Here is an 18,338-nt window from a genome sequence, read left to right as displayed (position 1 = left end):
ATTATTTTTTTGAAATGGCCATAAAACTTAAACATTTACGTTCTTTCAAATTGTTTCTATTTGGTTAGCTTTATTCTTTGAGAATGATTAGTGTCCAGTGCAAAAAATTAACATGGCAAATGTTTATTAATGAAAAGAGACTGGAATTCTAACAAATGATTTTGCATTAAGACTTTTTTTAGTTTTATTTACGTATATTTATATAATAGACGCAACAGCTTCATCCCATGTGCTAATCAAACAAACCCCATAAACGCCTCTATCTCAAATGTGCGTTTTAAGCCCCAAATCCTGTCCATGTGTCACATACTGTTCTTGTGACACAATATTCATCATCAGGATTGTCTGTGAACGTCTGTGCATGAGAAGAAGCGTGAATGAATGACAGATGCACAGTACCTCCACACATGCACCGTCCTCATAAAAAGAAAAAAATTTGGATTCAATCTGCGCTCATTTGTGGTTTATTCTTTAAAAGCTGTGTGGGCATGTGTGAGAAAAAGAAGAGAGGCTGGGACATTACACTTTTTCAAACACTTTTTTTTAAACGATAGTGATTTGATAATAACTAGACCTGGTTTAAACGCTCCTCGTGATGACACTTTTATGCAGCAGTTTGGATTGTTTTCCTGTTTCAGAAGTTGTGTTTGTATCTACAGAGGAAAAATGTTTTTATTGATTATTTGACTTCAGTCTTGAGTTCTGTAAAGCAGGGCTGGGTGATATTGATTGTAAATCATGTGAAAGGGATGAAAAGTAAAAAAATATTTCAGTATTTCTATAAAATGGAGTAAATGTTTACTTGCAAATCAAAGCTTAATGTGACGTGTCACAATTACATTTGTTATAGACCATTTCAATGCGATCATGTCATTGGCGCATGAAGATTTCCTGCTTTTAGTTATCAAACCATTTCATAACTGTAACGAGGCAATTTAATCATATCTTCATGTTAAAACAGCTATCGTAACATTAGTTATCAACATGTGGCTCTTTTTGGATTCTCGGAAGCTATAGAAATTAAAAATGCAAAACAGGAAATACTGTACATTGGGACCATTGTTTTTGCTTACATCCCACAAAGTGGTATACACTGGATACAGTATACAGGTGATCATGCTCATTCACTTTTTTTTCATTGTCTGCTGAATACAAGACAAACGAAAACAGAAGATGATTCGTTTCGTGTGAACTACTCGTTTATGTTTAAGACATTTGGAGAAATGTTTTTGGAATGTTCAAGTATATGCAAAGGGATTATTTTTTTAATGTCATCGTTGGATGATATTTTGTTAGAAGAATTTAATTGCAACTGTTAAAAAAAATCATCTTAAACCAGCCAGGCTGGGAGACCAGCCAAACCCAAACCCAGCTTTTCTTCCTTATTTGAAAATGTATGGTTGCAAATAATATTATCATGTAAAATATAAAAAAAATTATAATAATAAAAACAAAACAATAAACAAAAAAATTGTTTTTTATTGTTATTAGACACACTATTGGAATCATGGCTGTTAGTGAAATAGAGGCTCAGTGGTTAGCACTGTTGCTTTACAACAAGAGAGTCTTTGATTCGAGTCCCGGCTGGGCCAGTTGGCCTGTCTATATGAGTTTGCATGTTCTCCCCGTGTTTGCAAGGGTTTTCCTCCAGGTGGTCTGGTTTCCCCCACAGTCCAAAGACATGCGGTATGGGTGTAGGTATAGGTTAGCGGATCATTCTGCTGTGGCAACCTCTAAAATAGAGAATAAGCCATAAGATGAATGAATGAATCATGGCTCTCATGTCATTGCCATCATATCAACAAGACATCACTGCATTAAAGGTGGGAATGTTTAAGAACTTCAAGAAATGATCCAGTTCTGATTCTGGCAGTGACAATTCGATTCCAAAACGATTCTTGATCTAATTTTTTTTCCAATCTCTTCTGCTGTGCATCTTTACAACTTTACATTTTAACCATATGGTTTCTATGATTTTGTTTATGATTGTAAATAATCTATGAATGACAGTGTCGCCCACTCAAAAATTGTTTATTTATTAACAAATTTATATTTAGGATGAACAAGCTCAAATGTAACATTGAAAGGCTAGATTATAAAAAGCAATTATAAAGAACAAAAAGTTCAGTTAATTACAAAAAGAGAGCATTAGATTATACCAAGTTTGTCCATCATTATCCAGATTGTTGTCAACACTTGTTAATTTTCTGTTTCACAATCTAATTTGAATACAGAATCCATTCTAAACTTTTTGAGAAACCATTAAATATCACATTACAGTGATGACCAGAATTTATTTCTCCCACCCCTACACTGCATTAACAGTGAATCAATTTAAGCTTTTTTAGGAGCTGTTTTTTTGGTTAATGTCATGCTTCTGTGGACAGGACTATAGGCTACATAACAAGGCAGGAATCGAACATGGGTCAATGTGACTGCATGACCTGCTACAGTGTGTCGACTCCTGATGTCTGGAGCGATTTGCATAATTTATACATATTAATATTACATATATTACTATTTTGCATTGATTACAGACAATATGCACTTTTAGCGACACGGTGGCTTGGTGGTTGGCACAGTCACCTCAAAGCAAGAAGGTCGCTAGTTCGAGCCCCGGCTGGTTAAGTTGGCATTTCTGTGTGGAGTTTGCATGTTCTCCTCATGTTGGTGTGGGTTTCCTCTGGGTGCTCCGGTTTCCCCCATTGCCTAAAGACATGCGCTATATGTGAATTTAATAAGCTAAATTGGCTGTAGTGTATGTGTGTGAATATGAGAGTGTATGGGTGTTTCCCAGTGCTGGGTTGTGGCTGAAAAGGCATCCACATCGTAAAACATATGCTGGATAAGTTGGTGGTTCGTTCCTCTGTGGCGACCCCTAATAAATAAAGGTACTAAGTCGAAGGAAAATGAATGAACGAAAATGCACTTTTAGGTGGCACAGTGGTTTGGAAGGTCACTGGTTCAATTCGCCAGCAGGCGTTTCTGTGTGCATATTTGGTTTCCCATCCAGTCCAAAGACATGCAGTATAGGTGAACTGTGGAAACTAAATTGGCCGTAGTGTATGCGTGTGAGTGTGAATGTGAGAGTGTATAGATTTTACCAGTGATGCATGGTTGTGGCTGGAAGGGCATCTGCTGCATTGAAAATATGCCAGAATAATTGGTGGTTCATTCCACTGTGGCGACTCCTGATAAATCAGGGACTAAGCTGAAGGAAGTGGCAATGCTGCCTGACTGATAGTATGTGCAGTGAAGCACTCGAGATGTGCAATGCAGCTTCAGCCAGTCATCCCTGAGTTTTTCTCTGCACACAGGATATGGAGTTGACTTGAGTTTGCTGTTTTGGCACAGGTAAACTTATGATAGATTTGTCAGGCCTCAGTTCATGTGCAGAGTGAGTGAAAGAAGGATACACACTGCCTGACACTACCATACACACATCATTCACCATGGTGCCTGACAGCTGCTTAAACTACAACAATCCTACCCACCCATATCCATATTTATTGTCTAATCCCGTATTGGGTTGAAAAAAAATATTGATATATCTCTAAGACATGATATACTGGCCAGCCCTGCTGTACAGTACATCCTGGCACAAAAAGGTAAACTGAACATCAAAGAAGCATACCATTCTAGATTAGTTTGAAAATCTTTCCTGCTCTTGCTGGATAATCCTTGTGGCATTGTGCTCTGTGAACAAATCTTACATCATTACAGCTTTCATATTCAGGCCGGTGTGACCGCTTCACAAGTTGCAGGTCTGTGTTTTTTTTTTAAAGGAATGATTATTAGCTCAATAGTAGACTTTGTGGATGTCTGGATTCCCTCTTAAATAATATGTTCAATTTAATTAAATTCAATTCAGCTTTATTTGTATAGCGCTTTTACAATGTAGATTGTGTCAAAGCAGCTTCACATAAATGGTCATAGTAATTGGAACAGAGTAGTTCAGTTTTTAGTGTTTAAGTTCAGTGCAGTTTAGCTCAGTTCAGTGTGGTTTAAAATATGGTGTGTGCTAGAGTTCAAGGCAACTTGCTTTTTGTCCTTTATCACTAATTATTTAGATGACATGATTTGGTCTTTCAAAAGATAACGACTTGGTTTCTTGAGTTTACATAAAGTGTTCAAACTAACCCAACTGATTAAAAAATCTAGTAGATCTTACATGTGATATTTGGAATTTCTTCATTCTTTTTTAACACAAAAGAAAATATTTTGAAATATGCTTGTACCTGGCACCTATTAACTCCCATTGTAACTTTCCCTACTATGGAAGTTGATGGGTGTCAGTGGCCGGCATTCTTCAGAGTACTTTCATTCGAGTTAAAAAATGAGAAAGAAACTAGGGCTGGGCCGATAAATGATATTATATCGAATTGTGATGAAATTTATGTTAATAACAACGATAAGCCCTGCACTTTTCACTCTATATTGGTCTAAGAGCCAATCACAAAGCAGAAATGTGCAACAATGGCAAGTTAAAAGTGTGCTGATATTAAAGATGTATCATCAAAAATTTATCAGCCAAAAATATGTTATACCATTTAATGGACCCTCCAATTAGTCTGGCTTCAGTCATTGTACGCTTTTAAATCTGGAAGCATTAACAACTTACAGTTTATCGAAAGATATATCGCTATTGTTCAGTATGGAAAATAATTATCGAGATTGCATTTTTGCCACATCGCCTAGCCTTAGAAGAAACTCAATTAAGTTTTGAACAAGTGAGGGATGAGCAAATGGTAACTAAATATTTGACCAACACATTTGATGATAAACTCATAAAAGTTTAAAACCACACAAGATATGCCTTTTAATTTACCACATTTGTTTGGAATTGGAAACTTAGCTTTTTTGTTTTACTCTATATTTATCATTTTATTTGATATTTTCTTCAATACAATTCATATTTTTTTAAAAAGTTCAGTTAAATAAAAGAAAAACAAGCACACAAAAATATAATTTAGTAGGGTTCATTTATCCATTACATTTAAAGGTTCAGACACACTTTACATTTTCACTATTCAAAAACAACAATAACATGCATGGATCACTGCTTAATATAGCAGAGTGAAATTTGAACAAAATTTTTTTTACTAATGTTGATTATTTGTGCTTTTAGATTCAAGTGCTTTTTGTTTTACCAAAAAAAGAATATTGAATATATAAGAATATATAAGAATATAAGATTTTGACCCACTTAAGTGTAGGTTTTTAGGCTGTGCAATATAGGGTTAAAATGTCCACATTACAAGCCTTAGTGTCACAACAGGACGTACTTTCAGGACTTTCAGGAAATGCTTAAGACTTGTAGTACTTTCTTCTATAACCGGGCAGGTGGCCACTTCAATCACTAGGCTAAGCTCTCGGAAACAGCGCGTTACGTCTCACAGAGTGGGTGCGTGCCGGAGACCAGTCCCCACCGGGAAACTTGTAGTGCAGCAGTAATCGTGGAAAGTCTTGAGGATGAAAAAGGCTGTTTGTGATCACCCTAAGTGAATGGGACAGCACGAGTAATACAGGGGTCTGTGTGGTTTTATAGTTCAGTGCCTGTGTTTTGAGCGTGCGCTCTTTTCAGCAACGTGGGTGGCGGGTTACACTATCATCCCTCCACCCTCCAACTCCCCTCAGCTCTGTATTGTCATTGGCTCTTTGCAGGCCTTCTACTCATTACTCAGCTGCTTGGAAAATGGTAATATTGTTTTTTTATATAATGAAAGCCGAGCTGAGGGCTGAATTCCTAAATAGATGTGGCCAAAGAGTTGCTGGAGCTGCAGATGTCCAAATTAGATTTACATATTAATTATTTTCACTTAACTTAGCAGCAATAGCAGCAAGCAGTGTTACATTAGCACAAGTGTCCGCCCTTTCGCTCTGCCCAAGTGTCACATAAACAGAACTGAGAAAAATAACTAGAAAGACAGAGAGAAACTTTCCACCGCTGTGTGCGTTTCTTTTCCTCCCCAGGTTGATTTTCACTCCCTCCTTTCCTCTCGTAGCTTCCTCCACTTGTTTGCTTATTATTTGTAGTGCCAAGCTTGGCGTTAAATCTTATTTTTCGGTAAATAAACCAGTTTCTGGTAGGAATTACATACAACTTGGTGTGAGGTCTGCTTCATAAAAAGGGGCCTGGAACCTTTTATCTGAAATGTTTTCTGTTTGTGTCCTTTGTATAGATGCTTTCTGACAGCTTTGAATGAAAAAGAGCAGGTTTTATCGCGTTTCTTGTGGTGAGTTTGTGGAATTTTTTCCCCTCTCCAGGCATTGTGGTCAGAATTATTCGACGTGGCTCTATGTTCCCCCATTTCATTCCTTTGTTCTCGGCTGTCCCGTAAGTAGTTCCAGGGTTTGGAGTACTCTCTCTTTTCCTGTGAAGGTCCAATGTGACACCTGCTGTGGTGAACTTGAATTGAGTAGTCTACAAGTTTAAGAGTCTGGATGCAGCTGCCCATTCCCACTTCTGCCAGTGCTTTCAGCATAAAAGCAAGTCTTATATTTTATTCTTTATTTCCTTAATGTTTTATTGTCAGCTTGTCTATGATTTCTGTACTCTTGAATGCAGAATTCAGATAACATGAGATCTATGAGATAAAGGGTTTCATTGAAACATCTTGATAAAGGGTTAGAGAACATCTTTCCACCAGAGGTCAGTATTTTACTAAGCAGTACTGATGTCAGGCGCTATTGAGGGAGTGCAATATGGAGTAGTTTTCAGTAATTAGACACTTCCCCTTAAAATAAATGTTATGTATTCAAGTGCACAAAGTGAAAAAAAAAAACTTGTGACCAAATCCAAGGTTTTAATTATGCCCTTATGTCCAGACAATTATATTTCAGCACCCTGGGTTGCCTTCAGGGGTGTCAAAATGAATTGTTTCTTCGGTACACCAAGATGTGGACAGTTTGGTATCGGTTTAGCAATAGATCATAACCGGTTATTACGTATTGATGTCATTTATCTGATATGCACTATATTGCGGTAGCTTACTATGCTGAGGGAGGCGACAGCGAGTAAAAAAAAAAATGCTTCAACTACTTACACTGTCACTGAAGGTACAGCAAAGCCCCTATTTCACTGCGATTGAGAAAAAGAAGGTAAACTCCATCTTTGTCTCTCTCACTCTCCTTCTCACTGTGGGTATTTGACCTACTACCGCGAGGGAACATTTCCTCTCCTCTTGGCTGTTAAAGCGATACTTCTAGATGTCTCCAGAGCGAATTTTCTCCTTTGCGTCTATGATCACCGCAGCTGTTTATTGTTCATTCATTCATTTTCTTGTCCGCTTAGTCCCTTTAATCTGGGGTTGCCACAGCGAAATGAACCAAACTGAGGCGAGGATCGAACCAGCGACCCAACGACCTACTTGCTGTGAGGCCACAGCACTACCTACTGCGCCACTGCTTCGCCCTGCTGTTTATTAGGGGTGTCAAAATAAATTGTTTCTTTGGTGCACCCCGATGCAGACTCGAATTCGGTAATTCGGTATCGGTTCAGTAATAATCATAACCGGTTATTATGTAGTGACATCATTTATCTCATATGCGATATGGCAAGGGAGGCGAGCGTGAGTATTTACAATGCTCCAGCTACTTAAAAATGCAAAAACTGTGCACAATTTCACTGTCTGTGTGTTTGATGGACAGTCTTTTACTGACACACAGCAGAAGCCCCTGCGATTGAGAGAATGAAAGTAAACTCTTATTTCTCTCTCTCTCTCACTCTGGCCCATTTGACCTGCTAGCATGACTTTTCCTCTCCTCTTGGCTGTTACAGCGATACTTATGAATACAGACACGAGCGCGTGCCTGCAGAGTTTTTTCCACATCATGGATCAGCTGTGATCGCCGCTGCAGTTTATCAGTATCACTCATCTCTGAAGAGCGCAGCGTGCAAGAGCCAATAGCAGCCTCTTTTGTTGAGCGCGTGACCAACCAAAGGGATTTATGAGAACTTGGTAGACAAGGATTAGAAAGCGATCGGGATCTTTATATTTCTTTATATTATTTGCTATAAATGCTCGTGTTGTTTAAATGTACAGTTTATATATCTGACTGTTTGTATTAAAGGACAAAATTGTATTACAAATCGTATATAACTATAAATATATATCTTACACATAGGGGTTGTAAGAACTCACTAGACAATGCTCAGAAAGTGAGCTGGATTATATTTACATTTGTTTATTTGCTATAAATGCTAGTGTTGTTTTGTCCATGTACTTAAAAGTTTTTAAAGGTGCAGTTCATATATCTGACTGCTTGTTTTAAAGGACAAATTTGCATTACAAATAATATATAAATATATTTATACATTCTGAGACAAGAATTCCGGTGCTGTAAAATTGTGTATCTTAAGCATCATCAATGCTTATCGAATTAAACCAAATTGATGGCATGATAATCGTAACCAAACTGAACCATGAGACCAGTGTAGGTTCACACCTCTAGTTGCCTTGGTGGAAATAGCATGTTACATTTCAGTCTTGATGGCTTTCGATGTTTATTGCTCTGGCCGAAAACACGTGCTCTGGAGGACACAGTTTCCAAACTGACACATTAAGAGTTATAAAAATCCACATGAGGTGGTTTTTAATTTGGAAATAATAGAAATTTTACAGGCGAGGCAGTGGCGCAGTAGGTAGTGCTGTCGCCTCGCAGCAAGAAGGTCACTGGGTCACTGGTTCGAACCTCGGCTCAGTTGGTGTTTTTGTATGGAGTTTGCATGTTCTCCCTACCTTCGCGTGGGTTTCCTCTGGGTGCTCCAGTTTCCCCCACAGTCCAAAGACATGTGGTACAGGTGAATTGGGTAGGCTAAATTGTCCGTAGTGTATGAGTGTGTGTGTGAATGTGTGTGTGGATGTTTCCCAGAGATGGGTTGCGGCTGGAAGGGCATTTGCTGCGTGAAAAACTTGCTGGATAAGTTGGCGGTTCATTCTGCTGTGGCGACCCCAGATTAATAAAGGGACTAAGCCGACAAGAAAATTAATAAATATTAAAAATGTAAATATTAGCTGAGCAGGTTACATTGTAGCACCATGTCCTAACAACACACAATACAAGATTTCAGCAACAAGCAATTTGTCTGCCTGTACCAGATTGAACATGACAGAAATATTATTAAATTATTATATTAAATACTGCCATTCAGAAGTGCAGAACATTACACTGCAGGGTTTAGAATCAAATTAATATATATTAAACTGACATTGTTGACATTTGTTGGTTTGCACCAAGTCACAGTTCTAACATTGATTTTTAAAATGAGTTATAGGTTTGTTTTTTTTAACTTTCTGCTCATGCTATCTGTGTAGCAATAAATGACGCATAAAATGGTATTCAAACTCACCTTGGTGTTTTCGGTTATATTTAATACTGAATAAAGCACATAATCAGCACATGTGAAGATCATTGTTAAAGTAGTTTATACTGTTGTTCAGCTTTAAGAAATAGAAACTATTTCTAAACAAAGGACAAAAGGACAAAAACACCTTTTAAAATGGAAATATTGCTTTTGGCATGTGTTGTTCTGTGTACTAGGACATGGTGTTGGCTTGATAGGCAGGCATTCTCTAGTTGGTGTTGTCAATCTGGCAACCTGTATTTGCATGGAGTCGCAAAATTTCCATCAGTCTCAGAATAGCTCAACACACTACCACTAGATGGTGCCACCCAAAAGTGCAGTGCTCTCATTAAAGTATCACATGTAAAAATTGAAGGGCGAGGCAGTGGCGCAGTAGGTAGTGCTGTTGCCTCACGACAAGAAGGTTGCTGGGTCACTGGTTTGAACCTCAGCTCAGTTAGCGTTTCTGTGTGGAGTTTGCTTGTTCTCCCTGCGTTCGCGTGGGTTTCCTCTGGGTGCTCCAGTTTCCCCCACAGTCCAAAGACATGTGGTACAGGTGAATTGGGTAGGCTAAATTGACCGTAAATTTAAGGAAGGGCATCTGCTGTGTAAAAACTTGCTGGATAAGTTAGCAGTTCATTCCGCTGTGGCGACCTCAGATTAATAAAGGGACTAATGAATGTAAAAATTGTATTTGAAAGGCCATGTATTTTAGTCAGTCAACATCTCCATATGCTGACCTCTTCTTCACCAGTTTTATCATGATGATTCCTGTTGTTACAAATAATAGTACATCGGTAAGAGTGTCAAGTATAAGAGCCTCTACTACGTGCTGTGTGTACCATCACTTGCAGAGCCATGCAAATGTATAAATCATTCTTAAAGAGAGAGGTATAAAGCACTAAAAAGGCATTCAATCAATGACGACTGTAAAAAGCGAAGTGGAAATCCCAGTCAAACGCATTTTTAAGTCCTTTGTGTGAGGAAAAAAGAGGACGTATGGTCATCTTTCCTCAGAGAAGGTTTCCCATTTGTAATTTAGAATTGAGATTCGCCATGCTTTTTGACCCAGGGTTATAAAATCCTTTTTTGAAGCAAAATTTTTACTGCTTTTGGTGTCAGTTTAAAATGATGTTACTCTGTTGCAGGTTTATTCTTAGCAATTAATAGCCAAACGTGTCATATTCACATGATTTTGACAGCTACAGAGGCGTAGCACATTGTTAAAGCAGTGTTTCAGCATTTGTGTGGAAAAATGTCAAATGTAAAAATAAATAAATAAATAAATAAATAAATAAAAACTGGAGGAAAGAGTTTCATTTTTACATTTATTTTGCAAAAATTCCATTCAGGGTAAAATTTGGCAATGCAAATAATAAGATGTATAATATCAAAGACCTATTTGCAGGACACGATGAAACATATTCTAACTTTCCTTTTAAACCCTATTAACAGCCATCCTTACGCTGCTGTTAAAGTGGTATACTGGCCTTATGTGTTTGAAGTGTTTATACTGTAAGTACATAGTCGCCAGTGACCGTCTGTTGTTTTTCTTCTGGCATCTGAAACCATCTCCAGCATAGCCCTTCTCACACTGGCAGATGTATGAGCCTTCAGTGTTCACACAGCTGGCTTTGGGGCTGCAGCGATGGTTGCCAGTCAGACACTCATCTATATCTGTTTGTAACATAAGAGAGAAAGATGGATTTATTTACTTATTTATTTATTTATTTATTTATTATGTGAGCATGATTATGGTGAGTACGCATATGCAGTATGAATTTTGCCATTTTTGTTACAGCCACAATATTGTTGGCTCAGTCAGCACAAATTGTAAACAAATCATTTGTGAATAAAACATTTTCTCTGAATTTAAGGTAATCTTAGTAGCTAACAACACCATAGATCAGTGGTTCTCAAACTTTTTTCATCAAGTACCACCTTAGAAAAAAATTTCCTCCAAGTACCATCAAAATGAGCAGTATTGAAATATACAGTAGCGTAGTACACCCAGTAAAGCAGCTGCAACTCTGCACAGTTAAAAAAACGTGGCAGATTAGCCCAGAAATATAGGCTATATGTCATATATGGCATATGATATGCATAGTTTTTGATAAATTTTGAAAAGTGTGTTGCATATACATGACATTTTTCATTCCTCCACGTACCACTAGAAGGAAGCCTGCGTACCAGTAGTGGTACACGTACCACAGTTTGAGAACCACTGCCATAGATGATTAGTATTTTGTCACTGCCCTCCAAGTCATGTCATAGTATTATTTTGTCATTCATTCTTTTTTTTTTTCTTTATATTTTAGTCACTGACTGGAGTGATGCTTGATTTGGTAATATTTATAACCAACATTTTATATTATTTTGCATCCAGCTACTTCTTTCATTTACAGTTTTTTTTTAGGTTGTTTTGTTGCAGTTCTCAAAAATCTGCTTCAAGCATAAGAAATTGAGCAATGACAGAGTTTCCAAGTAGACAATGTATGTGGCAAACATAACATCCGATCAGTGTTTGTGTGGTCAATGAATATCTTCAAACACTTTAAGCTGCCAGATGAATCCTTACATCTATAAACTCATGTTTTGCTGTGACTAAAGAGAATAATATTAAGGCAAAAAATAAAAATAAAATAAATAAAAAAGATATATATTTAGGGGCGTCATGGTGGCGCAGTAGATAGCACGATCGCCTTACAGCAAGAAGGTCACTGGTTCGAGCTCCAGCTGGGTGAGTTTGCATTTCTTTGTGGAGTTTGCATGTTCTCACCAAGGTTGCATGGGTTTCCTCCGGGTGCTCCGGTTTCCCCCACAAGTCCAAAGACATGCACTTTAGGTCAATTCGGTAAGCTAAATTGTCTGTAGTGTTGTAGTGTATGTGTGTGAATGAGAGTGTATGGATTTTTCCCAGTGATGGGTTGCAGCTGGAAGGGCATATGATGGCCATTCAGAACTGTTGGCAGTTCATTTTGCTGTATCGACTCCAGATTAATAAAGGGACTAAGCCAAAAATAAAATAAATGAATGAATGAATATATTTATTTATATACCAAATGATGATAATAATACAAATTATTCCTAAAGTATTCATTTAAGAGCCAACACTATTTTAAAAATGTAATACAAATGAAATGTGTTATGTTTTTTGGACTTGAAATTGAAACCAAATACTTCCAAATGTGTTAAAATTGTTAATTAATGAGTTTAAAATAGGAGTGGTAAGAAAGTTCTAGCTCCTTTTTCGCAGTCGCTGAGTAAAGACAATACCTCGGCAAGTGATTGTGTCTTGGAGTGTTCCCAAGATAAATCCACCTTTACAGACACAAGTGTAACTTCCAAAAGTGTTCTTGCAGGACTGGTGTTCTGTGCAGGTGTGTGAGGGATCATCACACTCATTGATGTCTACAAAAAACAAACAAAATGTCACTGATTAGGATTTAATTAGACACAGTTACATAATATAATTAATATTTCAGTAAAATATTGGAATTATGTGTGGTGTCTTTTCAAAGACGGTGATGACATTTTAGATTAAGATGTTCTCAAAAATGTTTATAACATTCAGTTTAAATCTACTAAGTTTGTAAGGTTTTACTTATTTGCATAGAGAATACTCTCTCACCAGCCATTTTGAACACTGTTTATTCATATCACACATTCAAGCTGTGTTTAAAAACCGGTAGCCTCCCTGAATTCAATCAAAATGGAGATAAAATTTAGAATACTAGCATTTTGATGGCATTAAAACACAGCATCTGTATATTGAATGTATTAGCAGCGATTGATTGTTGTTTGCCTTGCCATCTGATAAAGCGAACTCATAAATGTGTCATAAATGTGTGAACTTGATTGCTTAAACTACTGAAATGTGCATCTACTACAGTATGATAACAACAAGGTTAAATGCCCAGAAGATATACTCTTTAAACAAGTAAATTAAAGGCTCCCCGAAAGTCTGCTACCGCATTATATATATTTAATTAGACGCTTTTTCTCATTGTTGTTTTCTCATTTGTGACCTTTGCATTAAATGCTCATCTTTAGAGTCATAATTAAACACTATGGCTAGTAATTTCCATAATAAAAAGAACAAACTATGTTTAAAATGACTGTGCAGTGACAGAAAAGGCTTAAAAGTAGCTTAAAAGCCCGACTTTAAATGCTAAAAAGAACACTGACCTGCCTTATTCTATTTTTCAAAAGTTGGAAGAGCACTTATTGATTGCTAAGCTTGTTGTTCAACTTTAGAGATCTTTTGAGATGTTCTGATGATTGTTGTGGTCTAGAGGAGAGCATCATGAACATTAGGCTGAGAGATGCTAATGACAGACTTTCTGGCTGTGTAGGTAGGAGCCATTAGCCTGCTATGTGGGAGTTGCTGACATGTCCTGTGCTCCGCATGGGAAGCGGTCTCCCTACCTGTTCTCAGTGGATGCCAAAGTCATATCTTTTGGCAATAGCTGCTACACTCACTCCAACAATTCTGATAGTTCAGGAGACTGTTTCCTACACCTTTGCCTGTCTAACAACCATAGCCTTTTTTCCCCAACTCATGTAAAAATGGCACATTTTTGTAATAGTGCCATTTATGCTCCTGTTACTGGCCTAGTAGTTCTCACTGACCAGATGTTAAACTATTACATGTTATTGTAATTTAATAAAAGCTTTATTAAAACTGAAAATTTTATATAAAAGGGTGATGTCTATAAAAGATATTTAAACAATAGAAGGTGAGATCACCTTTGCAGGTTCTATAATCTGGTGCAAGTTGTAATCCTGGAGGACAGACACAGCCCACTTCATGATTTCTGTCAATCTGGCAACCAAACTGACAGCGAAGGGAGATGCAGTCCAGTTTCTCTAGAAAGCAAATTAAATGCAAGTATTAAAATCAGGTATATGCAACAGGCATACACATTTTGGTGCATATAAATGGAAAAAAAAAGTAAGACATGTAAAAATTGTAAACAATGATTTTATTTAGTTGTTTTTCTCTCATTAAAAACATGGCGATCATTTCCCCAAATATAGTTTAATGTCTTTTGCTTTGCCTTACTGATGCAGGATTTGCCATCAGTGTCCAGAGTGTGTCCATTATTGCAGAAACAACGGTAACTTCCCATTGTGTTCATGCAGCTGTGTGAACAGGGCCTTTCTGGGAGCCCACACTCATTGACATCTGTATTGAAAAAAAAAAAAATAAATGAATAAAAATATTTGCAGACCACAAGCCAACTGATCACAATATAACACATTCTGATGCTTGCAATACTTCAAATGTTTCATATGTTGAGTCTAGGGGCTCTATTGTAACATTTGTGTCATGACCGAAAAGACAAGATCTCAGATACAAGCAGCCAAAATGAGTTACTTTCGCAGGGTGGCAGGGCACACACTTATAGATAGGGTGAGGAGCTCTGTCACCCGGGTGGAGCTCGGAGTTGGTGCAAAGTCTAAAGCACATAGTGCAAAAACATTAAAGATGTGTCCAAATCCACTTTTACTATTTTTTAAGGATGGAAAAATACATTTGCGCCAGAGCATATGGTCTAACATGGTCGAAATTATTCTCTTAATGAGTTATGGGTGTGTTTTGAGAATAAACTGATCACATTTACATTTACATTTAGTCATTTAGCAGACGCTTTTATCCAAAGCGACTTACAAATGAGAAAATGTGCTCAGACTCTCATCTCCCATTCCTTTAAAAGTCAGTTGTGTCGCACCCATGGCACATTTTCTATTTACATGGCAAACATGCAAAAACTGAATGCTTCACTAGCAACAGTTAAACAGACATCTGGAAACAGTTAAACAGACATCTGCAGTGCGATGATAAAGAACGAGCCTCTTTCAATCAGCCTCTTTACTTTCTCTTTCTCTTTATGTAGAAAATAATACTTTTTGTAACATTCTAATCCTTTAAATCTTTTCGTTTGGAAAGATATTTGCATATTGCTGTACGTCCTGTGTGTACTAAGCAATGTGTAAGCGTTTAAGGCACACAACAAACGCACTCTGTGCTGGACCTTCAGCTGATCTATTGCACTTGTCTATTTTAGTTCCTTAAAATAGCAACACGCCAACAATGCGCCTTAACACACCTCCTTTTTAGACCGGCACACCCACAACATGGCGCAAAAGCAGGAAAATTACAGTTGTGATGGTCTGAAAATAACCACACATCGTGCCAAACATGTCTTATGCCTTATTGTGCCTGGTGTATGATAGGGTCCTACATATATAATAGTCATATATTTCTCTTATTTCTGTTTTCCACCTCACTTTATCCCAAACAGTCTGTGTCCATATACATGATGGCAACAATAATAGAAAAAACAATCAATTTTAAAAGAGCTTATAAAATTGTGAATGCATTCAGTGTTTTGAGGGTTGGAGTTTTTAGGATATAGCTGCAACACACAAACTATTAAAGTGTTTTATTATTTCTATTGTTAACAATTTTCCTGGCGGCACGGTGGCTCAGTGGTTAGCACTGTTGCCACACAGCAATAAGGTCACTGGTTCAAGCCTCGGCTGGGCCAATTAGCATTTCTGTGTGGAGTTTGTATGTTCACCTTGTGTTTGTGTGGGTTTCCTCCGTGGGTGCTCAGGTTTTGCCCCACAGTCCAAAGACATGCACTATAAGTGAATTGGGTAAACAAAAATGGCCTTCATGTATGAGTGCATGCGTTTGTGAATGCGAGACTGTGTGGGTATTTTCCAGTTCTGGGTTGCGGCTGGAAGGGCATCTGCTGCGTAAAAAATAATGCTGGAATAGTTGGTGGGTTATTCCACTGTGGTGACTCCTGCAATGGACTTAGTTGCAGTAATAATCAGGACTTAGCTAAAGGAAATTTAATGAATGAACAATTTTACTCTTATAGTTAGTTCTTCTAGTGTCAATGTCACTCTTTCTTTATTAACCCCAGCATGACAGTGTACAGAAGAAGCTTATCATAAATTTATTTAGTGTAAAGCATATATTCTCATTACTCTTTTACAGACAATGCTGTTTGAAATATTGTATCTTACCTTCGCTGCAGTCTTTGCCCTTGTAGCCCTCCATGCACGAGCATCGGTCAGGCCCAATACAGAATCCATTCTCACAGGGTCTCTTACATATAGCTGGGTGGCAACAATTATATAATTTTATTATTTAATTAAAGTCACCAATTAGAAAGTGTTTTTAAATAAAAAGGCCATCAATACTCATGAATTGTATAGGAATATAATTCATAATTAGTCTGTGTTACCTACAGTATATCTTTACTCTATAAGGATCATGTGTATGATTTAGCTTGTAACTCAAGTAAAATGATCCGATTGCTCACGTTGACAGACACCATTAATGTTCCTCCATCCATAGCAGCAGGTCATAGACGGCTCTAGCACACAAACCCCAGATGCCCTCTGTTCTGATAGCAGTGTCTTCAGTCTGATAGAAGATTGAGCACCATCAATTTCTACATGAAAATCAGAGCTTTCAGAAAATGAGAAAATTTGCATTGTATTTTTGGATGGTTCAGAATTTCTACTTACAAAATATTTGTGGAGATTTTTTTTTTCTATTTCAAAAAAAGTATGTATTTTCAAAGTGTAAATGGATAATATGGCTGCATGATATTGGAAAAATATCTGATTTTGCCATTATTATTATTATTTTTAGATAATTATTATGAATACAGTTTCAACAGATGGTTTGAATTGTTCTGACAGTTTTCTGGCAAGTCTAACAGTGTCCAGGTAAAGAAATGTAATAATCACATTGGGAAAAATTATTTTCTTACATAGTTTTTTTTCCTGGTCCAAATATATCAAAAATATCAAGAAGTAAAAATATTGTTTTGTTTTAAATTTCAGACGAAATGAGTCAAAATTAAGAGAGCATTTCCTTAAAAGAGGCAAAATAAGATATCTGAACTAGAAACAAGACAAAAAACGTTTTTTTTTTTGTTTTTTTTTTTTGTGGTGTAAATGTAAAATTACACTATATAGTCATCCTAGTTTAAATATTCAATGTAATTAATCATTGTTACACCTCCAAACATCATAATATCCTTTGTCCAAATGTCTCTCTTGAAGTGCTCACACATTGACAGGACTTTAAAACACATGCAAAACTTTCCATTTATTTTAGTTAAACTTTGCAGTGATTCTACAAATCACATGTGTTTGGTGGTTTCTAGTCAACTATAATTCAGACTCAACATTGCAGATCCTGTGATGTGACTTTTGCGGATGTACACATTTTGATACTGATGCTGAAACAATATATTGTGCAGCCCTAATGCACAGTATAAACTTTCACATGTCAACAACGTCAATACGTCAGAGACTAGAATTTGACTGTAGAATTGGCATATATTTACTGTTTAGGACAATAATAATAATAGCACCATCTAACAACAGCTTGTGAATAGTTTGTTACAGCTATCTTATTTTAGTGATTGAACTGTTACAATTAAAAATAGATAAACTCATGTAGAGATCTTACAAAGCCACAAACAAAGAACTTCATGATGGAAAAAAAAATTCTACTTACCTTTGAGGAATGACTGTATCAGGAAGTACAAAGAGAAGTCCAATTATCAAGACTTGTAGATGGACACGGCCCTTTATATAGCTTTTAAATAGCATTGTATATAGTATATTTTGAAAATGTTTTGTGTTTGTCTAATAGCTCTCTAGCAGGAGATGCATTTGTGTCAGATATGACACAGTACAGTCCCTGATGAATAGATGGGAACGGTCTTTGTTTGTGTGCAAGTGTAGACAGGTCATGCCACCTGTGTGCAGATGAAAGGAGACTCTGTCCGGTGGGATGTGACTGTGTGTAGTTAGTTAACCATGGACATCCAGTTTGTTAAGTCTGCTATTTACAGTAAGATATGTCAGCACATGTACTGTATTTGGGTAATATGTTCTGTTTTAAAGCCTTTTCGAAGTAAAGTGATTTATGTTTTTTTCACCTTACCCAACT

At 37.0% G+C, this 18,338-nt stretch overlaps 1 protein-coding gene across 4 annotated transcripts; it reads right to left on the bottom strand.

Moving 5' to 3' along the window:
- Window positions 1-10,653: 10,653 nt before the first annotated feature.
- On the bottom strand, window positions 10,654-18,062 carry si:ch211-194g2.4. Of its 4 annotated transcripts, none has more exons than XM_021471219.3 (7): window positions 17,901-18,062; window positions 16,690-16,821; window positions 16,391-16,483; window positions 14,412-14,534; window positions 14,096-14,215; window positions 12,623-12,757; window positions 10,654-11,023 (listed from the first exon to the last, which is right to left on the bottom strand). In XM_021471219.3, the coding sequence occupies exons 2-7, from the start codon at window positions 16,733-16,735 to the stop codon at window positions 10,785-10,787; spliced, it is 756 nt and encodes a 251-aa protein (XP_021326894.2). In that variant the 5' UTR covers window positions 16,736-16,821; window positions 17,901-18,062; the 3' UTR covers window positions 10,654-10,784. The 4 variants fall into 4 exon arrangements, with proteins under 4 accessions (XP_021326894.2, XP_073808656.1, XP_073808670.1 ...); XM_073952555.1 differs by having other exon boundaries at window positions 10,655-11,023; window positions 16,690-16,793; XM_073952569.1 differs by lacking the exon at window positions 14,412-14,534 and having other exon boundaries at window positions 10,655-11,023.
- Window positions 18,063-18,338: the final 276 nt, after the last annotated feature.

This window comes from Danio rerio, chromosome 1, assembly GCF_049306965.1.
Source record: "Danio rerio strain Tuebingen ecotype United States chromosome 1, GRCz12tu, whole genome shotgun sequence".
Lineage (NCBI taxonomy): Eukaryota > Metazoa > Chordata > Actinopteri > Cypriniformes > Danionidae > Danio > Danio rerio.
This window is presented reverse-complemented; position numbering and strand designations above follow the sequence as displayed.